At 42.1% G+C, this 27095-nt stretch overlaps 1 protein-coding gene across 5 annotated transcripts in view; it reads left to right on the top strand.

Annotated features, from left to right (window-relative positions):
• Nucleotides 1-27095, top strand: part of gria2b (glutamate receptor, ionotropic, AMPA 2b) — a 61585-nt gene that overhangs the window by 26918 nt on the left and 7572 nt on the right. For all 5 annotated transcript variants that reach the window (XR_006769844.1, XM_014199219.2, XM_014199221.2 and 2 more), the window contains exons 3-11: nucleotides 1011-1250; nucleotides 18612-18808; nucleotides 20972-21025; nucleotides 21539-21697; nucleotides 21995-22162; nucleotides 22483-22587; nucleotides 22934-23041; nucleotides 25641-25847; nucleotides 26004-26371. Coding sequence is in view for 4 of the 5 variants with exons in the window: in XM_014199219.2 (XP_014054694.1) it covers nucleotides 1011-1250; nucleotides 18612-18808; nucleotides 20972-21025; nucleotides 21539-21697; nucleotides 21995-22162; nucleotides 22483-22587; nucleotides 22934-23041; nucleotides 25641-25847; nucleotides 26004-26371 (1606 nt within the window). In the remaining variant the exon portion in view is untranslated. The remainder of the gene's footprint in view (nucleotides 1-1010; nucleotides 1251-18611; nucleotides 18809-20971; nucleotides 21026-21538; nucleotides 21698-21994; nucleotides 22163-22482; nucleotides 22588-22933; nucleotides 23042-25640; nucleotides 25848-26003; nucleotides 26372-27095) is intronic.

Here is a 27095-nt window from a genome sequence, read left to right as displayed (position 1 = left end):
TAGGCCACAGCAGAGCCATAAGGGACAATAGTATAGGCCACAGCAGAGCCATAAGGGACAATAGTATATGCCACAGCAGAGCCATAAGGGACAATAGTATAGGCCACAGCAGAGCCATAAGGGTCAATAGTATAGGCCACCGCAGAGCCATAAGGGACAATAGTATAGTCCACTTCAGAGCCATATGGGACAATAGTATAGGCCACAGCAGAGCCATAAGGTACATATAGATGTCGGTGCCATAGTGTAGCCCTGTATTGTACTGAATCTTTCAACTATCTCTCAGGAGAAGTCTTTGAACCTCAAATGGCCTGGTTCCTGGTTCGAATCCAGGCTGTATCACATCCAACCATGATTGGGAGTCCCATAGGGTGGCGCACAATTGGCCCAGCATCGTCCGGGTTTGGCCAGAGTAGGCTGTCATTGTAAATAAGAATCTGTTCTTAACTGACTTGCCTGGTAAAACTTTATTAAAACATTTTTTAAATATAGAGCCGGTCATATCAATGTCCATAGATATCCAACATGAAGATTTGATGAACTGTCTTTAACAGTGGTTGCACTGATATGGCACTTTTTCTTACATACATTCCCACTGTATTGAATTCTATAATAAAAGGCCATAACATTTTTACAAGTAGCTTTCAAATTTTGTGCTGTTGTAAGGAAGAGCTCCCCAGGCATTGCTTATGGACAGCAAAAATACATTAATCAGCTAAAACAAGCCACTCCAGTGGCAGACGCTGCTTTAGACAGTAATAAAGTTCATAAACATTCAAACTTAAATTTGTTACAGCACTTGTTTGAAGCCAATTGTCTCACAGTATAGCTCATTTTTATTATCTTCAGTATCTTCTAGTTTATGTCCTGTAATGACCTTGTTTTAATGATGGTGCAAATAAAAATTAATGTGAAAACAGACAATACATCGCATCTTATCTCAATGTCACACTGTCATCCAATACTTAAGTACACTTCTCATGACTCTTTTGCAACTTCTCTCGTTTCAGTCTGTTCCCAGTTCTCGAGAGGAGTTTACGCCATCTTTGGATTCTACGACAAGAAGTCGGTCAACACGATAACGTCGTTCTGCGGGACTCTGCATGTGTCATTTATCACCCCCAGCTTCCCGCTGGATGGAACTCATCAATTCATCATCCAGATGAGGCCTGACATCAAAGGACCCCTACTCAGCCTCATTGAGTACTACAAGTGGGACAAGTTTGCCTATCTCTACGACAGTGACAGAGGTAAGAGATACTAGTTTAACAGGACAGAATCTACCCCATTTAAATGAAAATGATAAAAGTCACTGGCTGACTACTTCCGCTATGGGCAAACAAATATGAAAAGTTTTGTTCAAATCAAAAAGGGTGCGGTCAAAAAGACGATTGATTTCATGTGTAAAGATACAAAGGACAACAGGTTTGATTCATCAATAAATCAAACCTAAGTCAAACCCTTGATTGGTTGAGTCGAGTTTGGTAGCATTGGGTTGGAACAAGAGCCTAGACATTCTGTTGGTCCCAAAGACTAGGATTTATAAAGGTCAGTCAGGACTAAACCTAGCACTACAAAGCCTAGGATTTATAATGGTCAGTCAGGACTAAACCTAGCACTACAAAGCCTAGGATGTATAAGGGTTAGTCAGGACTAAACCTAGCACTACAAAGACTAGGATTTAAAAGGGTCAGTCAGGACTAAACCTAGCACTACGAAGCTCAACATCACGCTCACTTCATCAACCGTAAGTACAGTAGCCTTCCAAATGTTGGTCCTTAGAAGCAATAGTTCACAGAGGAAACCTCGAAGCTACAGGGCTGTTTGGCTAGCACCGACTGGAATACGTTCCGTGACTCATCAGATGGCATCATGGAGTATACCACATCAGTTACCGACTTCATTAATAAGTGCATCGACGACGTCGTCCCCACAGTGACCGCATGTACATATCCCAACCAGAAGCCATAGCTTTCATGCAACATCTGCACTGAGCTAAAGGCTAGAGCTGTCGCTTTCAAGGAGCGGGACACTAATCCGGACATTTATAAAAAATCCCGCTATGCCCTCCGACGAACCATCAAACAGCCAAAGCTTCAATACAGGACTAAGATTGACTCCTACTACACCGGCTCTGACGCTCGTCTGATGTGGCAGGGCTTGCAAACTATCATGGATTACAAAGGGAAACCCAGCCGTGAGCTGACAGTGACTCGAGCCTACCAAACGACCTAAATGCCTTCTATGCTTGCTTTGAGGCAAGAAACACTGAACCATGCATGAGAGCACCCGCTGTTCCTGACGACTGTCGGATCATGCTCTCTGTGGCCGATGTGAGTAAGACCTTTAAACAAGTTTACATTCACAAGGCCACAGGGCCAGACCGATTACCAGGACACGTACTCAGAGCATGCGCTGACCAGCTGGCAAGTGTTTTCACTGACATTTTCAACCTCTCCCTGACCCAGACTGTAATGCCTACATGTTTCAAGCAGACCACTATAGTCCCTGAAAGAACACCAAGGTAACCTGCTTAAATGACTACCGCCCCATAGCATTCACATCTGTAGCCATGAAATGCTTTGAAAGGCTGGTCATGGCTCACATCAACATCACCATCCCAGAAACCCTGGATCCACTCCAATTCGCATTCCACCCCAACAGATCCACAGATGACACAATCTCTATTGCACTCTACTCTGACCTTTCTCACCTGGACAAAAGGAACACCTACGTGAGAATGCTGTTCATTGACTACAGCTCAGCGTTCATCACCATAGTGCCCTCCAAGCTCATCACTAAAGTAAGGACCCTGGTACTGAACACCTTCCTCTGCAATTGAATGCTGGACTTCCTGATGGGCTGCCCCTAAGTGGTGAGGGTAGGCAACAACACATCTGCCACACTGACCCTCAACACGGGGGGCCCTAAAATCAAACCAAATTGTATTTGTCACATGCGCCAAATACAACAGGTGTAGACCTTACAGTGAAATGCTTACATACAAGCCCTTAACCAACAATGCAGTTTTAAGAAAAATAACTGTTAAGAAAAAAACTGATAAGTAAAAAAATTAAAATAACAAACAATTAAAGATCAGCAGTAAAATAACAGTAGCGAGGCTATATACAGGGGGTACCGGTACAGAGTCAATGTGCGGGGACACAGGTTAGTCGAGGTAATTGAGGTAATATGTACATGTAGGTAGAGTTAAAGTGACTATGCATAGATAATAACCAGAGACTAGCAGCACCATAAAAGGGGGAGGGAGGGACAATGCAAATATTCTGGGTAGCCATTTGTGACTCAACACCTGGATTCAGCCTTGTGTAGCAAAATGTTTTTAAGTTCTGTTTTTTACATTGGATAAAAGTAGAGACACAGAGCTACACCATGGTATACCATACACTGCATTTGAGGAACAATGGGAAAGTAATTCTGCTTTAAAAGTTGATCAACTTGGAAACTCACTTTTGAGAAAATCGCCTTTGAATGTTTTGGTATCTAGTGGAGCTCTTCTTTGTCTACAGCCATTCAGCATCGTTCACACCCTCTTAAGTTTTAGCCCCACCCATTTAGTTTCGCTCTCGGAGCGCACACTTGACGCTCTGACCTTTGATTTGTTTACCTCTGGATAACATGAAAACAGCCTAACCAGCTCTGCTGGCAACAATTTCATTATGCTTTTTTGCAGATGTTTACTGACACTGGCCATATTCAATGGGTGTTGTACACACGTCACGTAACTTTAGCTAACAAGCCAGCCAGCTAATGTTAGCTAGTTAAATAACAATGAACAAAGTGCCAACAATGCCTAACAATAGGCTCTAACTAGAAAAGCAAACAGCTCTGGAAAACTAATAATAACATCCGCTAGGGATCTAGCCAGCTAATGTTAGCTAGCTAATGGTACACTTTAGCTTAAGAAATATACGTAGCTAGCTAGCTAAACAATGAACCTAGCTAGCTAAACAATGTTTAAGATCACACACACATCACGAAACGTTAGCTAAGAAGCCAGCCAGCTAACGTGAATAAAGTGCCAAAAATGTCACAGTGCTGGGAGCTAACCAACCAGGCCCAATGTTAGCAAGCTAACATTAGTCTCTACCTAGAAAAGCAAACGGCTCTGGGAAACAAATAATAACGTCAGATAGAGAGCCAGCCAGCTAACGTTAGCTAGCTAGCTAACAGTAAACTTTAACTTGAAATGAAACCGCTTTCTGCCAAAATTAGAAACGTGTAATATCTGAAAATGTAGCTAGCTAACGCTAGACTATCTTACCTGTATACAGATGTGTCTCCCTGTCAAGAATGCCATACCACGGTTGCCCTTAGTTTGAAGATGTAATCCGGGGACAGGTGTTTTCTCCATCTCTTTAGCTATCATACACTAATTCCACTGATTTCAAAACTTTATCCTCCAGAATGTTGAGAGCAACACTTATGCAGCTCCACTACACTTTTTTTTAAAGTCCCCTCCTGTACTCCCTGTTCACCCACGACTGCATGGCCACACACGACTCTAACACCATCATTAGGTTTGCAGACGACACGACGGTGGAAAGCCTGATCACCAACGCCGATAAGACAGCCTATAAGGAGGAGGTCAGAGACCTGGCAGTGTGGTGCCATGACAACAACCTCTCCCTTAAAGTGAGCAAAAAAAAAGGAGCTGATCGTGGACAACATTAAAAGGAGGGTCAATCACTCCCCCATTAACATTGACAGGGTTGTAATAGAGCGGGTCGAGAACACACACACACACACACACACACACACACACACACACACACACACACACACACACACACACACACACACACACACACACACACACACACACACACACATTCCTTCACACTCTTCACATACAGTACACTGCTTCTACTCTCTGTTTATTATCTTTGCATAGTCACTTTACCCCTACCTGCATGTACATATTAACTCAATTACCTCGACTAACTCGTACCCCTGCACATTGACTCGGTACCGTTCACCTTTCCACACGGGGGTTCTATTAGTGTGTAGCTCAAACTGTTAGGACGCTACAGACAGAAGTTGACAGATCGGCTGTACCGACTTCAGACGAGTCCCAAGATGCATGTGGGGGTCGTAGATCAAACGGAGAACACCATCATGTTCGTGAGGGTCTCATCTTTTCATAGAGGCCAAACCATTTGTATGCTACAGCCAATTTCGTGAGAAGATGTCTCATGGTCTGACAGACACCACTCTAGCTCCATCATCATTCACCGCAGATGCAGAAGTGCGACGTTAGTGGATGCGGTGGATTGAGATTGAGAATGCAAAAAAACAGATATCTCTGGCTTTAACTGACAGATTTTGGGGGAGATTCTTTTTGTTATGCTAATTTGATTTTCACGGGGGAGTGGACATCAACTCTAGGGGCTTAAACAAGTCATTCAGAATGTTCTCACTTGTGTGGAATTATAAAACTAGGCTTTTAAACTGTAAATAGTTTCCTAGTTACAAACACTTCCGTCAAGATGGCTTCCCCCTTCCTGACACACTCAAACCAGGAAGTGACTATGGGTGTGGCTAGGGAGTGACTGGGGTGGAGCCCACATCCTATGCATATGTCAAGGAACTGTGGAACCTTATGGGTTACAGAATAAAGAACACTGCTTTTTGCCATTATTCAATGTTGACATAGAGGTTACTGTATATTAAAAACACTGTAAACACTGTAAAAACCTGAAGGTGGAAGAGAAGACAAGTACTGTATATGACACCCAACTGTGATTAAATTATATTACATTCAAACTACACCTGCACAGGTTTTCATGGAGCTACCGCCCTCTTGTCAACACATCTAAAGCTATCTAGAAAGCACTCAAACATATGAGAGAACACTAGAACTGTCTATGCACTGCAAAGGTTATGCTTCTAGACTGTTTGCCATACATTTGATGTGACACGTTACATCCACATAAACGAGACACAGAGAGAGTTCATAGCAGTACCACACACTGAGAAAGGTACCAGGAGAACACGCTGTAAAGGGCATTGTGCTGCATGACAAACCACTTGTCAGATATTATCAACTAGGACCATTACACCTCCTGTGTGAGAGCTTGTTTCATGGCTCGCAGCAAAGTAGGAGGGCAGTTGCCTGACAGTGAGGGTTTTGGACCTTGGGGCGGTGGTCCCCACAAGTCCTGAAGAGTAGCTGGGTTTTCAAGTTTCTGTTGTATAGAACTCAACCATCAGAACACTCTTTAAAAAATATATTTTGCTAGAGAATGACCTTGCTTTTGAAACTGTCTGAAAGTCTACTCTCTCCAGAAATATTCAGATGAAGTGATTGTTAATAGCCCCAGTTATTTTTGTCTATGTGCATGGAGGCTTTCAGCCTTGTTGATGCTTTTCAGTCTTTTTTTTTGCTGTGTCGTGTATTAGGCTAAGGATGATGCATTGAGTTGTTACCCTGGAGGATATTGCAATGTCAGACAGTATTTACCCTTTGTGATGACACCACTTGGTATGACACTACTTTGAAAAGGACACAGGCCTAGACTTCCCCAAATGAAATTACATTCCATGTGACTGTCCTGATAGCAAGGCTACAAGCAGTGGTGTAGTTGTAAAACAATTAGGTGGGTAAACGCTGATCGCTTTCCGCGGTGAGTAAAGTAACGCTTCCTATACTTTCAATGCATTTCTCTGCAAAAGGTGGGTAAACAGTCACGCAAAATAAAAATGGTAGGTAAATGGTATTTACATGTGTTTAACCTCCACTACACCACTAGTTATAAGGCTTTCAAAGAGTTCCATAGTATAATTTTTGTACCGGAGGCAAGAGTAATATGCATAATGTATATTATTGGGCTTGTATAAGAATAGTTGAAAGGCACAATAAGATCCTATTACTTTTTATTATATGATGCTATCAGTCTTAATTTCCTTTATGTCAAAATGAGAGTGATTTAGAATAACAGTATGAAGCAGCACTTTCAGTTGGAGTACAGTAGGTGATGATACCTGATGATAGAAGCTAAGGGCGGGCTTTCCAGTGTCACAGTGGAATGGAAGACTGACCTATAGGAGAGAAAATCTGAATGTGTGATTATTACCACTGTCTTTATGGACCAGCTTCTAACCTCAATACAGTGTGGTAGTGCTACTGGCTAATACAGGCTCTACTCTCTCTCTCTGTGTCTCTGTCTCTCTAGCTCTCTCTCTGTCTTTCTCTCTTTCTGTGTCTCTCTCACTATGTCTCTCTCGCTCTCTCTGTCTCTCTCGCTCTGTGTCTCTCTCTCTCTCTCTCTCTTAAATTTTAGACATTTAGCAGACACTTTTCGAGAGCGTCTTACAATTATTGCATTCCTCTTAAGATAGCTATGTGGAACAACCACATATCAGAGGCTGTCTCTCTCTCTATCTCACTCTGTCAATCTCTGTCTATTTCTCTCTCTGTCTGTCTCTCTCTCTCTCTGTCTGCCTGTCTCTTTCTTGCACTCTCTATCTGTCTGTCTCTCTCAATCTCTCTCACGCTTTCTCTCTCTTTCTTACACTCTCTCTCGCTCTCAATTAAATTCAAAGTGGCTTTATTGTCATTGGAAACATATGTTTACATTGCCAAAGCAAGTGAAATAAACATTAAACAAAACTGAGAAGAAACAAATTTAACAACATCAACGATAAGAAATTTACAGTAAACATTGCACTCAATAAGGTTTCAAAAAGATAAATACATTTTAAGTCTTATATTATCAGCTATGTACAGTGTTTTAGCAATGTGCAAATAGTTGTAGTACGAATAGTGGGGGAAGATAAATAAACAGAGAAGTATTGGTGGTATTTACAATCTTGTTTGAGCTCCACTGGTTGCACTATTCTCATGGCAACGGGCCACAAATTGTTCTGCTGTGATTGCACATTGTGGTATTTCACCTAACAGATATGGGAGTACGGCTATGCTCACTGAGACTAGTCATAGTCTTAATTCTTCATTTTGTATACTCTCTGTTTAGGGCCAGATAGCTTTCCAATTTGCTCTGTTTTTTGGTTGATTCTTACCAGTATCTTTTTGATTTCTCATAATTTGGTTGAGTCTAATTGTGTTGCTGTCATGGGGCTCTGTTCGTGTTTGTGAACAGAGTCCCAGAACCAGTTGGCTGAAGGGACTCTTCTCTAGGTTAATCTCTCTGTATTTGAGGGCTTTGTGGTGGAATGTCTGGGCATCGCTTCCTTTCAGGTGGTTGTAGAATTGAACATCTCTTTTCTGGATTTTGATAACTAGCGGGTATAGTCTAAATTTTGCTCTGCATGTATTGTTTGGGGTCGTGCCAGGAACACAAAGTATATTTTTGCAGAATTCTGCATGCGGTCTCAATTGGGTGTTTGTCCCAATTTGAGAATTGTTGGTTGGTGAGTGGACACCAGACCTCACAACCACAGAGGCAATGGGTTCTATAACTGACTGAAGCATTTTTTTGCCAGACCCTAATTGGGATGTCAAGTTTTATGTTCCTTTTGATGGCAAAGAAGGCCCTTCTTGGCTTGTCTCTTAGATCGTTCACAGCCTTGTGGAATTTACCTGTGGTTTTGATGTTTAGGCCGAGGTAGATATAATATTTAGTGTGCTCTAGGGAAACAGTGTCTAGCCAGATTTGTTGTCCTGGCAACTGGACCTTTTTTGGAACACCATTATTTTTGTCTTACTGAGATTCATTGTCAGGGCCCAAGTCTGACAGAATCTGTGCAGAAGATCTAGGTGCTGTTGTAGGGCCCCCTTGGTTGGGGATAATAGCACCAGATCATCAGCAAACAGTAGACATTTGATTTTCGTGTCCGGTAAGGTGCATCCCTGTCTATTGTTCTAGTGCCCTCGCCAATTCATTGATATAAATATTGAAGAGGGTGGGGCTCAAGTTGTCTCACCCCATGGATGGCCCTGAGGAAAGACTGTGTGTTTGCTGCCAATTTTAACTGCACATTTATTGTTTGTGTACATTAATTTTATAATGTCATATGTTTTTCCTCCCACACTGATTTCCACCCATTTGTATAGCAGACCCTCATTCCAAATTGAGTCAAAAGCTTTTTTGAAATCTGCAAAGCATGAGAAGACTTTGTTTTGTTAAGGTTTATTTGTTTGTCAATAAGGGTGTACAGGGTGTATACATGATCTGTCATACGGTATTTTGGTAAGAAGCCAATTTGACATTTGCTCAGGACATTGTTTTCACTGAGGAAATGTTGGAGTCTGCTGTTGATGATACTGTAGAGGATTTTTCAGATATTTATGTTGAAACAGATTCCACGGTAATTATTGGGATCAAAGTTGTCTCCACTCTTGTGGATTGGGATGACCAGACCTTGGTTCCAAATATTGGGGAAGATCCCAGAGCTGATGATGAAATGTAAGAGTTTAAAAATAAACAATTTGAATTTGTGGTCTGTACATTTTAACAACATAGGCCTTTTTGGGTTGGAGGGTTTGTATTTTGTCCTGTAGCTCATCCAATGTAACTGGAGAATCCAATGGGTTCTGGAAGTCTTTAATAACTGACTCTGTTCAGTAAATTATCATGTATATGTTTTTGTTCTTGGTTCTTTGTTATATGGCCAAAAAGGTTGGAGAAAGGGTTTATCCATACATCTTCATTTTGGATAGGTAACTCTTCATGAATTGTTGTTTGTTTAGTGTGTTCCAATGTTTCCAGAAGTGATTTGATTCTATGGATTCTTTAATCACATTGAGCTTTTTTTTCTAACATGCTGTTCCTTCTTTTTTCTTGGTGCATTTCTGTACTGTTTTAGTGTTTCCACATACAGTAGTGAAGGCGTAAGCTAAGGTTTTCTGGGTCTGTGTTTTTGGTTGGATAGGTTTCTCAATTTCTTTCTAAGGTTTTAGAATTCTTTATCAAACAATTTCTCGATGTTTTTGTTTTCTTAGGTTTTCTGCTTGAATTTAAATGACATATGTTAGCTAATAGTTCAAATATACTGTTCATGCTTCCTACTGCTGAGTTTACACCTTCACTATTGCAGGGAAACATTTTGTCCAGGAAAATGTCTAGGAGGGATTTGTTGTTGGCCAATTGTTTTTTGGTAGGTGTCTACACTACCCTCCTTCCATTTATAGCATTTCTTAACAGCATGCAGTTTTTTCGGCTTTGATGATTCATGGTTGAGTTTTGCTCTGTTCACGTAGATTGCGATTTTGCTGTGGTCTGAAAGGGGTTGGCTGACTGTGAATGCCCTGGGAGACTCTGGGTTGAGGTCAGTGATAAAGTACAGTAGTCTACAGTACTACTGCCAACAGATGCACTATACAGTGACAATAAAAAGTATGTGAACCCTTTGGAAATACCTGGATTTCTGCATAAATTGGTCATACAATTTTATCTGATCTTCATCTAGGTCACAACAATAGACAAACACAGTCTGCTTAAACTAATAACACACAAACAATTATATGTTTTCATGTCTTTATTGAACACAACGTGTAAACATTCACAGTGCAGGGTGGAAAAAGTATGTGAACCCTTGGATTTAATAACTGGTTGACCCTCCTTTGACAGCAATAACCTCAACCAAACGTTTTCTGTAGTTGCGAATCCGACCTGCACAACTGTCAGGAGGAATTTTGGACCATTCCTCTTTACAAAACTGTTTCAGTTCAGCAATATTCTTGGGATGTCTGGTGTGAACTGCTCTCTTGAGATGCTGTGGTCATGCAACAGCATCTCAATCGGGTTGAGGTCAGGACTGTGCCACTCCAGAAGGCGTGTTTTCTTCTGTTGAAGCCATTCTGTTGTTGATTTACTTCTGTGTTTTGGGTCGTTGTCCTGTTGCATCACCCAACTTCCCTGAGCCAGCAAAGCAGCCCCAAACCATGATGCTCCCGCCACCATACTTTACAGTTGGGATGAGGTTTTGATGAGGGTGTGCTGTGCCTTTTTATCTCCACACATAGTGTTGTGTGTTCCTTCCAAACAACTCATCTGTAGTTTCATCTGTCCACAGAATATTTTGCCAGTAGCGCTGTGGAACATCCAGGTGCACTTTTTCAAACTTCAGACGTGCAGCAATGTTTTTTTTTGGACAGCAGTGGCTTCTTCCATGGTGTCCTCCCATGAACACCATTCTTGTTTATTATTTTACGTATCGTAGACTTGTCAACAGAAATGTTAGCATGTTCCAGAGATTTCTATAAGTCTTTAGCTGACACTCTAGGATTCTTCTTAACCTCATTGAGCATTCTGCGCTGTGCTCTTGCAGTCATCTTTGCAGGATGGCCAGTCCTAGGGAGAGTAGCAACAGTGCTGAACTTTCTCCATTTATTTTCTAGATTTTTGTGCTATTGACCATACGTCTGTTTATCCCATGTGTAACTCTGTGTTGTTGTTTTTGTCGCACTGCTTTGCTTAATCTTGGCCAGGTTGCAGTTGTAAATGAGAACAAGGCCAGGTCGCAGTTGTAAATGAGAACTTGTTCTCATTTACAACTGTGACCTGGCCAATATAAAGCAAAGCAGTGCGACAAAAACAACAACACAGAGTTACACATGGGATAAACAAACATACAGTCAATAATACAACAGAAAATCTGTATACAGTGTGTGCAAATGAAGTAACGAGGTAAGGCAATAAATAGGCTATAGTGGTGAAGTAATTACAATTTAGCAATTAACACTGGAGTGATAGATGTGCAGATCAGGATGTGCAAGTAGAAATACTGGTGTGCAAAAGAGCAGTAAAATAAATAAATATGGCGATAAACATCAAGACTTTTAGAGATACTTTTGTAACCCTTTCCAGCTTTATGCAAGTCAACAATTCTTAATCTTAGGTCTTCTTAAATCTCTTTTGTTCGAGGCATGATTCACATCAGGCAATGCTTCTTGTGAATAGCAAACTCAAATGTTGTGAGTGTTTTTTATAGGGCAAGGCTGCTGTAACCAACATCTCCAATCTCGTCTCATTGATTGGACTCCAGGTTAGCTGAATCCTGACTCCAATTAGCTTTTGGAGAAGTCATTAGCCTAGAGGTTCACATACCTTTTCCAACCTACACTGTGAATGTTTAAATGATGTATTCAATATAGACAACAAAAATACAATAATGTGTGTGTTATTAGTTTAAGCACACTATGTTTGTCCATTGTTGTGACTTAGATGAAGATCAGATAACATTTGAGGAGCAATTATGCAAAGATCCAGGTAATTCCAAAGGTTTCACATACATTTTCTTGCCACTGTAGGTGTACCTACCAGAGGAGTCCCCTCGAAGGCTACTATTGACTATGTAAAGACCCAGCGTGCAACAGAGATGCAGGAGTTGTGATCTGTTTTTGTTGGTTGTTTTGTCATAGTTGTGTTTAGAGGGGGATATGGGGGAGGGAATGCTGTCACCTCCAGGTAGGTCTTTGTCCCCCTGTGTGCTACTTGTCCAGTTCTGGCATTTAGGTTGCCCTGGACTAGTACATGTCCCTGAGCCTGGAAATGGTGGATGGTGGTGAAGCTGTCGTCACTAAAGTATGGGGATTCTATAGTGGGTCGTATACAGGAGGTAGTATATAGGTAGTATACAGGTAGTTTACAGGAGGACATTTTCATCTGTTGAAATAATTTCCCTATTAATTTCTAACAAGATGTTAAATGCTCCTGTTTTAATTAATTTAATAGAGTGGGTTAGGTATGAACTATACCAAATTAGCATACCCCCTAAGTCTCTTCCCTATTTTATACCTGGTAGTTTGGTGGATAGGACTACCAGCTCTCTGTAATTTAGAGGGCAACCAGTGGGTCCATCTCCTCTATACCATGTTTCTTGTAGAATAACACTTTCTGTATTTCTGATTTCTTTGGTGATGTGTGGGATCCTGCTCTTTAGGCCAAAGGCAGATGACCTTAGACCTTGAATATTCCAGCATGAGATGGTAAAAGCTTTGTGCTCCACAGTGTCCACAGATCATTAGTTGTGAGCATGCTGAGCATCTGGTGAATGCCTCTTAGGTTAATGGATGGGGCTTGATTGGGTGTAGGAGTTGGGCCTGTTGCTCTGCTCACGACCTGGGCATATGTGTTGCTGTCATGTTGAAGTCCTTGCTGTAGGGATGGGGGGCATGGAGGGGCATAGGCCTGATCTGGGGGGGGGGCTACATAGGGTGTGGCCAGGGTTGGTTTGGGGGGGTCGACTGGTTGGGGGTGTGGCTGGTGATGCTGTGGTCTGGGCGTAGGTCCTCTGGGTGCAGGTCTGGGGGGTCTGGGAGGGAGACTTGGTTCTGGGAGGGAGTCTTACATATCTGGGCAGGATGCTCATCATTCTGTTGCTCCTGTGTGAGGTACTGGGTCTGCGGTTGAGTGTTATGAATCGCAGGGTCCTGGCAAATCTTGTAGATGTGTACCTGGTCATAGAGTCTGTCCAAATCAGACAAACAGAATGATCCCTTTGATTGTTGTCTAATTCCTTCTCGCATCTACACTCTCTCCTCCTCTCACCTTTTCCCTTTGCTTGTAGACTTCAGTGCACAACACATCTCCTGTCTGTGACTAGGCAAAAAAAAACGTTCTAAGCCAAACCTTCATATCATAACCGCTAACCGCTACACAGCCTACATCGTTGTCACCATATTAACATCATAGTCAACATAGCTACTAGAACTAACACGTAAACCTGCTACAATCATGCAGTATAGTGTACAGTCAACAGCAAGCAATTTAGCAGTTACACCGGCGAGCCCCGGTGGCAAAAAATTTATAAAAACAAAAGCTTACCATGACTTAGAAGAGTTCCAGTGTTGGATAGCCATAGCCAGCTAGCTAACATAGCATCCTTCACTGTTTGAGCTGGGTGTTTGAATATGCTAAACTAGCTAGCTGCAATCGCTAGCTAAGTAAGTGAAAGTAAAAATAAATACATCTAAATATAGCTAGCTCTCTCTCTCTCTCTTGGTTCTTCTTCATTGTATGCACTGAAGTGCTAGCTAGCTGTAGCTTATGCTTTCAGTACTATTTTAATTCTCTGATCCTTTGATTGGGTGGACAACATGTCAGTTCATACTGTAAAAACTCTAATAAGTTGGAGGCTGTCCTCCAGAAGTTGTCATAATTTCTCTGTAAGTCTATGGAAGGGGGTGAGAATCACAAGCCTCCTAGGTTTTGTATTGAAGTCAATGTACAGTACCCAGAGGAGGACGGAAACTAGCTGACCTCTGGCTACATCATGGTGCCTAACCATTTGAGTCTATTAGGAGCAGAATCTCTGGCTTTTTTTGTGAAAAGCCAGAGGGGGGTTGTCAAGAGGGCTATCAGGGGGGCTGACAGGGGTTGCTAGTAGGGGGGGTGGGTCTGATGGGTTAGTGGATCCTGTCTTGTCTGTCCTGGCTGTGGTCGGGGTCTGAAGAGGGATGTTCTGTTGGCTTCTCTGGGGGGAAGGCCAGCTCTCTCACAAGTTGTTCATTGTCCCATCTCAGCTTTCTCAGCTTTCTCACCGCTTTCTCACCCTTCAGCACTCTCGCCCCTTCCTCCTGCTGGGCTGTTTTCCTCTCCCTCCTGTTGGAGTTTTGTCACCACAGTCCAGAGTGCAGACACGTCTCTCTCCCTTTTCAGCTCTCTGGTTTAGGGGGTGTTGTTGTGCTGGTCTGTTGGTACCTGTGCTGTCTGGCACTTTCTCTCTCTGTCTGTCTCTTTCTCTCTCTATCTCTCTCGCTCTCGCTCTCTCGAACAGGGCTGGTTACAGTGGAATGTGTGATAGCATTGACTACATTGAATAGGGCTCAAGAGAATATCCATGATCTCAGAAGGTCCAATTAGCATGTGCCAATCCTACAGTGCTAGTTGTAGTGGAATGTTGTGCTAGGGTGAGCTACATAAAACGAGTATAATGGAATGTTTTATTGAGAATGCTAATGCTATAATGCTAGTCCCTGGTTGATGAGCTCTCTCTGGCTCGCCCCTTGTGCATATTTCATCATCACATTGCTCTGCCTAATTAGGTCAGATAGATCCACACTCATTCCCATGGCAACCGATGTGCGGTGCGTACACTGGTGCGGTGGCTCGTTGGTGTATGTGGATTGGTGTGTGTGTGTGTTTTTAGAGTCTGTGTGCATGTGTGTGTGTGCTTCCCTGCATCTGTCTGTCTCTCTGTGTGTGTGTGTGTGTGTGTGTGTGTGTGTGTGTGTGTGTGTGTGTGTGTGTGTGTGTGTGTGTGTGTGTGTGTGTGTGTGTGTGTGTGTGTGTGTGTGTGTGTTGTCGTTAGATATAATGAACCCCATCAGCACATTGGGTCTAGTTACTAAACCTACGCCTCTACTGACTTCCTCGATAGTCCTTTGAAAGCGATACTGTCAAGGCTACAATGGAATTTGGAGGGATTTTTAAGAAAGAGCAGATTTATGTTGCTGTAAATAATGTGTTCTCAGTCCCTCAGGGAAATAAGGGTTCAATATAAATGAAATGTGCTCCCAATACCATTCTACAATGTGCCAAGGTACTGAGGAGATGCTACTAACATGTTTATGTTGATGAACTTGACAGTCATGCAAGAGACTTATAATGCATTCAGTCAAATTATTACTGTCTCATGCTTCCTACCAGGAAGAGTTTGTACTGGATACATCAATGTTAGGCTCAAAGTGGGTGCTTAGCTAATTATCCAATTGAGAAAAGTGGTAGCTTGATTGCTGCTATCCTGATAATTGACTGCCACTTTTAAAAAGTCTTGAGGCTTTCCCAGAATTTCAAATGGACCCTATCCCCTCCTCCCTAGTCCTTCCTCCCTAGCCCATCCTCCCTAGCCCCTCCTTTAGATCTGAATGGGTTGGATAGGAGCAATATTGCGGAAATTATATCAATCCTATAAAAAGGCAAAAGTCAAGCAAGTACCATATTGCCTATACCTACCCAATCCCTTCAGATCTCCTAGTGTCTACGGAGGAGGGGCTATGGGGTCCATTTAGATTAGATCTAGATCTGATCTGGGAAACAGCTGTAAAGATTTGACTTGATGTAAGACTAACTTTGATGATGATTTACACAGATTGTACCACCAAGATCTTATCCACTCCTTGAATATTTTGATTTTGACTAAGCTACAACTGGCATTCTTTGAAAGTTGGGGATAATCCTCGCTCTGCAGTGTAGCACAATGAAAGATAAGAGTTTTGTGTAAAATTCGGGTTTCTCATTAAGTGCAATTTGTTTCCTATCTCCCTATGGTTGCTTGGGGCATTAACCCTTTTTATGGGGTTAAATTAAGGTTAGATGTCTTGTTTTGTAGAACATATTTCATCATTGTTCAAATGGATGGGATATGATTGGCCCCGAGCTCAACAACAACCTATGGTGTATGTTTGAAGAATAACAGTGTATGTTTCCAAACCATGTTGATGAGAAACAATAAGGAGTGACAACTCCGATACAGAATTACTATAACACTCAGAATGAACCCGTAGTGCACTTTCCCTTTATCTGCATGCAATTGAATTGGGGGTTTAGTCTAGAGAGAGAGGTAAAGCAAGTATAGGTTCACACCTTGAGTACAGTGTTTTATATTCTGACTGAACTCAAAGTGTGGTTCATTCTATCTACAATGGATTGAATCTTGAATTAGAATCTAGGGAGATGTTCTGGACGTGTATGTGTGTTTCGGCTCTTCTCCCAGCCTTTGCCCCCTCTGTGGGTGAGAGACAGCTTCTCTGACAGCCTCTGACTATCCTTCAGCCTCACCACTCCTCCTCTCCCAAGGCGCTAGCTGTCTCCACAGCCCGTCTGTCAGCCATCCACTACCCGCCATGATGGAGGGAGGCTGCATGGGATATCAGCCCATCTCGACGCCCAAACTGTTTGGGAAATGGAAAATGAAGGAGAAACCCCATTGGTCTATAGTTTTTATTGGTTGGCGATGTTTTTGTAGATAATAAGAATGGCATACTAGGCTGGCACGATGTGGAATGATAGGAATATTTTTCACAGAAAGGTTCATTACTGGTATGGTATGGTGTTTTCACTTCACTTACAGTATGTTACCTGTAGATATAGTGTAGTATTGGGTGATCTGTGTCTAAAGTACAATACAGGCCAGGGTTTGAGGTGAAAGAAGGAAATTGATACTCTAAGGTATTAACACAGTGGGACTGTGTAGACAGTAGAGGTGCAGTCATGTAAAACAAAGGGAAAAACACAATGAACACAATAATTATTGACCCAATACTTTACATATAACTATGCGGTGAGTATATAATTCAATCATACTGTCTGTAACAATTTTTCTGCATTATTTCTCAACATTTTTAGTGGAAATATATGTTTGAATCCCAACTGTAAAATATTGCATATTTCACTTATTTACATTTTGTGGGCTTTGAATCGTTATTTAAGGCGATTGATTTCTGTCCTAAGAGTTCAGTTCCAACCGAAGGGTATTCTAACAGGTTTCTCTAGCATTCATGGTATCGATTTAGTGTCGGAATCTGTTTATCGACGATGCTTAGGGTTTGTGAATATGTAACTTAACACTCTGTTGAGCTTTCTAAATGGCAGTAGTTTAGTAAAGCTACTGTATAGTGTGGTGATTCCTCACTATCCCAGGAAGATACAAATATTTCCTAAAGACATAAAAGCATGAAAATGCTTCTCACATGTAATGCTGAGTCTGAACATGCAATAAACATGCATCCCAAAAGATTAACAAAATTCTTTCCACTCTGTGAAGATGCTTTCTAAAATACAGTATGTTTAAATTTTACCCAATGCATAGGCCTAATAACTTACAATATTGACCATTAGCCGGCATTCTCTTGTTGCCTCGCGTCAGCGCATGTTGAGCGGAGCTTAAATCAGAGCAAATCCAATTATCTTCTTTAATGGGCATCGGGGAAACAGTCAACCTTAACTGAGTCATAATGACCCTACAGTAATCATGACTTACAATGTGTTCTGAGGAAAATGCTTGCCTCCATCTACTATCTTCACAAAACATCTAACCCCCCCCCGACATCTCACCTTCATGAACACTGCTGCCCAGTCGTATCAAATCAAATAGCTGTACTTCACCAACTAGGATGACACGCTCACCCCCTTTAATATCAAATCATGCTCCAACTGCCCTCTATGGAGGTTGAGATCAATACACACTACTCTTGTACCGTCATTAAACAAGGTGGGACTCAAGTAGAATAGGAACATTAGAGTTGATGTAACAATTAACTTAAGCCTTGGCCAACTCTTTGTAGAGAATTGTACTGAAAGAATGGGGCAGAGGTAAATTGATTAAATGGGGCAGAGGTAACTGTACACAGGAGTAATTCTTACAATATAGTGAACTGGACTGTGTGGGTCTTTTAGCCACACTGTGGTAGTAGAACTGTGTGTTACCTTTCACCACAAATGTTGGTTGATGTTGGTTCCTCTAATGTCATATATCCATCTATTTGCATGGATATGAACCCTACAATGAACTGTGTTCATGGGTCGGGTTCATTAGAACACACCATAGCAAAACATTTTGCGACAGAAAACAAAAACAAGCATTTCTTATTGGAGTAGTTCAAATAGTGCCTTCTCATCTCACCCAGTTTCAGAGCATTTTCTTCAGTTTAGTGACGAATGAACATGACCCTGTTGTCTGTCCAGGTTTGACCACGCTGCAGGTGGTTCTGGACACGGCTGCGGAGAGGAAGTGGCAGGTGACGGCCATTAACGTGGGCAACCTGAAGGACGAGAGGAAAGACGAGGCCTATCGCTCCCTCTTCCAGGACCTGGAGAACAAGAAGGAGAGACGGGTCATCCTCGACTGTGAACAGGACAAAGTCCGAGACATTATGGAGCAGGTACAAGCTCAGTATGTGTAATGCAGCGAGTGAGATGTTGTTGGCGTGTGCTTGTGTGTTTGATTTTACTAGCCTTGTGGGGACCAGAAGTCCTCACAAGGATAGTAAAACAAGGAAGATTCATACAAGTGGGGACATTTCCTCAGTCCCCACAAGGAAAAAGGATATTTTAGGTTTAGGGGTTAGGTTTAGGGTTACAAATAGGGTTAGGATTATAATTAGGGATTAGGTTTAGGGTTGAGGCTATGTTAAGGGTTAGGTTAAGGGTTAGGGAAAATATAATTTTGAATGGGAATCAATTGTTTGCTCCCCGCAAATCAAATGTGTGTGTGTGTGTATATCAACTGCTTATGTTTGTGTGCATCCTTGCCTGCAAACTATTCACATCTACCCACCAAGTAGACTGAGACCTTGCAACAATCCCTCTAATTGTTATATTAGAATACAACAATAGAATTAAAAGGCATAGAGATTCACACGAACAGGTTATTTCTAAACCTTCCCTAGACCCTGGGATAGTCCATTGATTAGTATTTAAAGCAAGCAGACATATTTAACCATGTTTAACCAATGCCCAAATTCACCCCGCTGTTGCATGCTAGAGCTTTTATCTGAGAGAAAAATAATCCAACCTGGTCACTCTCTCCTGCCAAAGGAAGTCACTTAAAATGCATTTTTATTCAAATGATTCTTCAAATCTCTATATAAAATGCCTTTTTATTCAAATGATTCTTCAAAACTCTATATGTAACTGGATTTCTAAGTGGAGGTGTTACTCATGTGGTGGGATTAGTTGCAGGTGTGTCATTTGAGATAGTTACTAAAATGGCTTTTGAGGTAGTTACTGAAATGGGCTTCCTGTTTTAGTTTCGGTACTGACAAGGATAAAACTGGCAGGTGGCAGTGGGTTATGACTTTTAATCAAAAGAATTGTACATGCTACAGGTATAATGTGGAAATATGATAGTGCTTAGCATTTAACAGAAATGTAGGTTAATTTTAGTTTTTTAACAACTAATTGACCGATGTCGGTTCAATTATTTACTGACGTCAGTTCAATTATTAGAATTCCGTTTCGTTCTTTTTTTTTCTGTGAGCTCAATGAGCAGTTTCTCCAGAGATAAATCAGATCCAGCCTGAATTGTGCGATGTAGTAGGGAGTTTTAGTTTCCAACAGGACAATATTCTACATAGTTTAGCGCAAACACTGTGGTGATTAACTACAAAGACCATAATCCATTGCGCGCCTACTTGTCCGGTTGGTTGGGCAGAGATCTGTATATAATGACTAGATGCTCATGTCACCGCCTTAACAATGGGAGTCGTTGTTCCAAAAGAAGGAAGGCAGGTGGCAGCAAGCTTAGTTCCATAAATAAGCCATAGAAACGCATTGGGCTCATTTTGGACAGATTTTGGCGAGTGAAACCTTTCGCATCGCCACTTCCTCTCTGGTGTGTAGAGGGAGAGAAGAGATGAAGAACACGCGATCGAGAGGGATAGAGAGCAGTTGTTTTGCGAGGTATCCCTACCGGAAAATACGTGATCTAAGTGATTGATAGTTGGTATTCAGCAGTCATAAAAGTATGCCTTATTTAATTTAAGGAACTACTAAAATTGTGATTTTGTCATACAGCATAGCCAGCAGCTCTAGATGATGAGATGATGACTTGGAATGAAATAATAAAGTCATCAAATATAACTAATGTAATATACACAACAACAAAAATATTTTATTAAGGTAAAGTAATGTGAATAATGGATGGTTAATATATGATAGGCAGTAATAGGCATCAACTACCATCATGGGACTTTTATTAATTGTTTTTGTCTGTGTTATTACAGCATTCAATTCACATAATACATAGTGCATTTAAAGTAAAACAAAAAAATCTAAACCGAAATCGTAAACCGTGATAATTTTTTGATAATCGAACAGAAAGCGAATCGACCTCAAAAAGCACTAATCGCTCCACAGTAAAATATGACAATGGATGTTTTTTTGTGTTTGGTAGATAAAGAGTTATAACTCCACTGACGTATACAATTTTCATTCTCAAACATGACTGCTGTACCATGAGGAATATGATTACTTGGAGACTGTCTTGTTTGGTTTCCACGTCATTATGGTTTCTGTTCTGTTTCCCTATCTGATGTTGCCCCCAGGTCATCACCATTGGCAGACATGTGAAAGGCTACCACTACATCATTGCAAATTTGGTAAGTTTTCACACCTCTGTTAACCAGCAGTGGAATTGTAATCTCAGGAAGAACAAAGTGATTTGTAAAATAATTTATCAAGCTCAAAGCATAGTGATAAGACATTGAGAACACAGAGTGATTGTCTTCCATTTGAACCCCCTACGTATTACACAATTAGTTAGCTTAATCTATTAAATCATTCCTTTCCCATTTATTTATTTTTTCGCTGACATTTCGATAGCTTGGGACTATAAGGTTCTATCTGCAAAAAGATGATTCTGAGATAATTGGCTGTAAAGTTCCGAACCCTCATTGGTGTGATGGTGTCAGAAATGTTTATCTTTTGAACTTAATGACATCAATAATTATTCATGGTTTTATTCTGTGTTATTACAGCATTCAATCCTTTGAACAGAACGAGGTTATGTCAATATCTAAGTTTTGGGAAAAAAATGCAGGTAGAACCTCTTGATTTGTATGATGGCAAACATTTCCATTTTATCTCATTTGATTTCCTTGTTTTAATTTCAGGGTTTTGTGGATGGGGACCTCTCCAAAATCCAATATGGTGGCGCCAACGTGTCAGGTTTCCAGATTGTGGATTTTGATGACCCGTTGGTGTCCAAATTTGACCAGAGGTGGGAGGCTCTGGAGGAGAAGGAATACCCTGGTGCCGACAGCAAGATTAGGGTGAGTAGATATCCACATTGGGTTCGGTTGAGAGGCACTCAGCTAGCATTCTTCTGTCTTCGGGGAGCAGTGAGGTGTCTGCCGATTAAAAATGTTTCTCCACCCTTCTCACTCACTCACTCACTCATACTGTGCGCGTGCAAACCCAGGAACACAGCCGCATGCCCACACACAGACACGCACACTAACAAGTAGTCACAACCCCCCTCACACACACACCACCTCTTCCTCCCCCTCCCCTGTGTCCCCATATCCCCCCACACACACACACACCCATCCCCCTCTGTTCTATTGCAGTACACATCTGCGTTGACCTACGACTCGGTGCAGGTGATGACAGAGGCCTTCCGCTACCTGCACAAGCAGCGCATTGACATCGCCAGGAAGGGCAACAACGGCGACTGTCTGGCCAACCCCGCTGTGCCCTGGGCGCAGGGAGTGGAGATCGAGCGCGCACTCAAACAGGTGATAGCATGGGGTTGCCGTGGCAACGGCTGTCTGGCTCTACCACAAACACACACAGAGACTGAAGTATAAGGACACACACATACACACTCACACACATACGTATGCACACACACACAAACGCACACAAACACATTCTCCCCTGAGCTAACAGTGACAATCGTCTGCCCACACACAATAGTCAGCCTCCAGCTTCAGAGCTTAGACAAGGCAATGTGAATCCAAATCTGTGTGGAGAAACTGAATTGGTTTTGTCTATGACAGATGTATTTAATTGTGGCGTCTTGCAATTCTGACAATGTGCTTTTGTGTCCTTTTAGGTTCGTGTGGACGGCCTCACTGGGAACATTCAGTTCGATCAACATGGCAAACGAGTCAACTACTCAGTTAATATCATGGAGCTGAAAAATAATGGTCCTGTGAAGGTATGCTAGTGTTTCTGAATATGAATATGTCTAGAACATGTCAGAATCTTAATAGATCAAGGTTGTATAATATATGAGACAGTCTTTAATGCGTTTGTCTGTGATGGAACAAGACAACAGCACATCAGAACTGAACCAATAGAGCAAAGATCTAAAGACACGACATTGGATGGAATTGGCCTACAGAAATCAACCATTTTTTGCACAGAGAGAAGAAATGACAGAGAATTTATAACATGGCTGTGTAGATGCTTCAGTTCTTTCCCACCATGTGAAACAACAACACTGTCTACTGTCTCATGACATTATGGCATTGTTCATTCACTATTCATTATTTCCTCCACAGATTGGATATTGGAATGAAGTTGACAAAATGGCTGTCACAAAATCAGACGTGTTCCCGAATGACACAACAGGGATGGAAAACAAAACTGTCATTGTGACCACAATCTTGGTAATGACTTATCATAGACTCTATTCATACTAACTGACTCATGAATACACAACAATTGGATATAATTTCCTTGGATTAGTTTCTCACTTAGCAATTGTTACTAGTCCATAGAATCATGTTTTTACGACATTACAGTGTCCATATAAAATCAAATAAAATTGTATTTGTCACATGCGCCGAATACAACAGCAGACCTTACCGTGAAATGCTTACTTACAAGCCTTAATCCACAATGCAGTTCAAGAAATAGAGAAAATTGACTAAATATACTAAAGTAAAAAATAAAATAAAAGTAACACAATAAAATTACAATAACGAGGCTATATACAGGGGTTACCGGTACTGAGTCAATATGTGCAGGGGTACAGTTTAGTCGAGGTAATTTGTACATGTAAGTAACGGTAAAGTGACTATGCATAGATAATAAACAGCGAGTACCAGCAGTGTAAAAACAAAGGGGGGGGTTGTCAATGTAAATAGTCCGGGTGGCCATTTGATTAACTGTTCAGCAGTCTTATGGCTTGGGGGTAGAAGCTGTTAAGGAGCCTTTTGGACCTATACTTGGCGCTCCAGTACCACTTCCGTACGGTAGCAGAGAGAACAGTCTATGACTTGGGTGACTAGAGTCTTTGACACTTTTTTGGGCCTTCCTCTGACACCGCTTAATATATAGGTCCTTGATGGCAAGAAGCTTGGCCCTAGTAATGTAGTGGGTGGTACGCACTACCCTCTGTAGCGCTTTACAGTCGGATGCCGAGAAGTTGCCATACCAGGCGGTGATGCAACCGATCAGGATGCTCTCAATGGTGCAGCTGTGGAACTTTAACTTTTTGAGGATCTGGGGAACCATGCCAAATCTTTTCAGTCTTGTGAGGGAGAAAAGGTGTTCTCTTCACGATTATCTTGGTGTGCTAGACCATGATAGTTTGTTGGTGATGTGGACAACAAGGAATTTGAAACTCTCGACCCGCTCCACTGCAGCCTCTTCGATGTTAACGGGGGCCTGTTTGGCCCTCCTTTTCGTATTGTCCACGATCATCTCCTTTGTCTTGATCACGTTGAGGGAGAGGTTGTTGTCCTGACACCACACTGCCAGGTCTCTGAACTCCTCCCTACATGCTGTCTCGTCGTTGCCGATGACACAACAGTGGTAGGCCTGATCACCGACAACGATGAGACAGCCTATAGGGAGGAGATCAGAGACCTGGCCATGTGGTGCCAGGACAACAACCTCTCCCTCAACGTGATCAAGACAAAGGAGATGATTGTGGACTACAGGAAAAAGAGGACCGAGCACCCCCCCATTCTCATCAACTGGGCTGCAGTGGAGCAGGTTGAGAGCTTCAAGTTCCTTGGTGTCCACATCACCAACAAACTAACATAGTCCAACCACACCAAGACAGTCATGAAGAGGGCACGACAAAACCTAATCCCCCCTCAGGAGACTGAAAATATTTGGCATGGGTCCTCAGATCCTCAAAAGGTTCTACAGCTGCACCATCGAGAGCATCCTGAGTGGTTAAATCACTGCCTGGTATGTCATCTGCTTGGCCTCTGACCGCAAGGCACTACAGAGGGTAGTGGGAATGGCCCAGTACATCACTGGGGCCAAGCTTCCTGCCATCCAGGACCTCTATACCAGGCGGTGTCAGAGGAAGGCCCCAAAAATTGTCAAATACTCCAGCCACCCTAGTCATAGACTGTTCTCTCTGCTACTGCATGGCAAGCGGTACCGGAACCATAAGTCTAGGTCCAACAGGCTTCTAAACAGCTTCTACTCCAAAGCCATAAGACTCCTAAACATCTAATCAAATGGCTACCCAGACTATTTGCATTGCCCCCCCCCCCTTCGCCTCTTCTACAGCGCAGCTACTCTCTGTTGTTATCATCTATGCATAGTAGACTTTAACAACTCTCCTTACATGTACATATTACTTCAACTAACCGGTGCCCTCGCGCATTGACTCTGTACCGGTACCCCCTTGTATATTGTCTCACTATTGTTATTTAACTGCTGCTCTTTAATTACTTGTTACTTTTATTTCTTATTCTTATCCGTATTTTTTTAAACTGCATTGTTGGTTAGGGGCTTGTAAGTAAGTGTTTCACTGTTGTATTCAGCGCATGTGAATAATAACATTTGATTTGATTTGATTTCAGTCATGCTTGGCCACGCAGTCGTGGATGAACAGAGAGTACAGGAGGGGACTAAGCACACTGAGGCTGTCCTAATATGGACACCATACAACATACACAAACCAACCCATAGTTGTCTAGGGGCTCTATTCACTCAGATTTGCAAAAGTTCAGCTTTACAGCGTGATTGAAATTTAAAGGCAACCTTCCTGCTTTATCAGAGACTTCATTCACAGTAAATGCTGTTTATGTCGGCTCAATCGGAAATTACCTTAACATCTCTATCACGGAATCTGTAACACTTCAGCTTTCCATATTGAATAGAGCTCTAAGTCTGTTACAACATTAAGTTCATGAAACTATTCATTCCTCTGTCTTTGTACAAAGCTAGCATGTATACCATGATGTAAAGCCTAAAGGCAAGCCTACTGGACTAAACAGTATTTGTAATTTTCTCCCTCAGGAAGCCCCATATGTAATGCTTAAGAAGAACGCTGACCTTTTTCTAGACAATGAAAGATACGAGGGCTACTGTGTAGATTTGGCCGCTGAGATAGCCAAGCACTGCGGCTTCAAATACCAGCTGAAAATTGTGGGGGATGGAAAATACGGAGCCCGAGACGCTGAGACCAAGATCTGGAATGGAATGGTGGGAGAGCTCGTCTATGGGGTAAGAAAAGAGATACATGGATCTTCTAATACTGATCACATCCAATGACCTGCTGTATACAAACTATTGAAACATTCCCAGTAGTTCCCTTTAAACACAACTAAACCTTATCCTGTTTCCCTAGAACAATAAGCTCCTTCCTCCTCTCTTATCCAGAAAGCTGATATAGCCGTGGCACCGTTGACCATTACCCTCGTCCGAGAAGAAGTCATTGACTTCTCCAAGCCCTTCATGTCCTTGGGGATCTCCATCATGATCAAGAAGCCCCAGAAGTCTAAACCTGGAGTCTTCTCTTTCCTGGACCCTCTGGCCTATGAGATCTGGATGTGCATCGTGTTTGCCTACATCGGTGTGAGCGTGGTGCTCTTCCTGGTCAGCCGATTCAGCCCATACGAGTGGCACACAGAGGAGTACGAGGATGGCCAGATCCAGACTAATGAATCGACCAACGAGTTTGGGATATTCAACAGTCTCTGGTTCTCCCTCGGCGCCTTTATGAGACAGGGCTGTGACATCTCGCCAAGGTGGGTCTCAAACTGCCTCCTGATTGTACGTTGTTAGGCTGGCTCACTGTGATTTACTAGTATTCTTACATTGATCTTCTGGCTCAGTTTTACCAACCTGGCAACTCATACTACAACGGCCATCTACGGTAATCATCTCTCCCTCCTCTCCCCTTTAACTATTCCCCAGGTTGTTGTATTAAAAAATGGCAATGTAATCTCAATCATTTTACCCTGTAAAATAACGAGATAAAAATATACATTAACGATATCTCTACAAACTTAATCTCAGGACATGACACTTTGATTCACTTCCTGTAGAATCCTTGCAGTCCTTGTGCGCTCAACATACAGCATAATACTTAAACAGACTAAAAATACCATAGGCCCAGTCATATTACTGATTGGCATATAGCCATTTAATGAGGTGCGAGTGCAGCAGATTATGTTAAGCAGGCTCCCACTTTGCACCAGAGATGGGACAGTCAGTCACATGAATTCTGGGAGATTTGTCATCAACCCTCCTCCTACATATCCACTCCCCCAGTCATGTTGAGTCAGGAAAGATAAGCTGTGGCGTGAATGTGTAGCTGTTCCCCACCGCATCCCTTTGTGTATGAATGATACTTGCTGATGTATACTGGGAGAGCTAACACTGTATATTTGCTCCAGGGTGCTCAGTTTCAATTTATATTTATGGTCATAACATTTATTTATACGCCCTCAACAGATATGAGTTTAGTGT

The sequence above is a fragment of the Salmo salar genome, chromosome ssa05, assembly GCF_905237065.1.
Source record: "Salmo salar chromosome ssa05, Ssal_v3.1, whole genome shotgun sequence".
NCBI lineage: Eukaryota > Metazoa > Chordata > Actinopteri > Salmoniformes > Salmonidae > Salmo > Salmo salar.
This window is presented reverse-complemented; position numbering and strand designations above follow the sequence as displayed.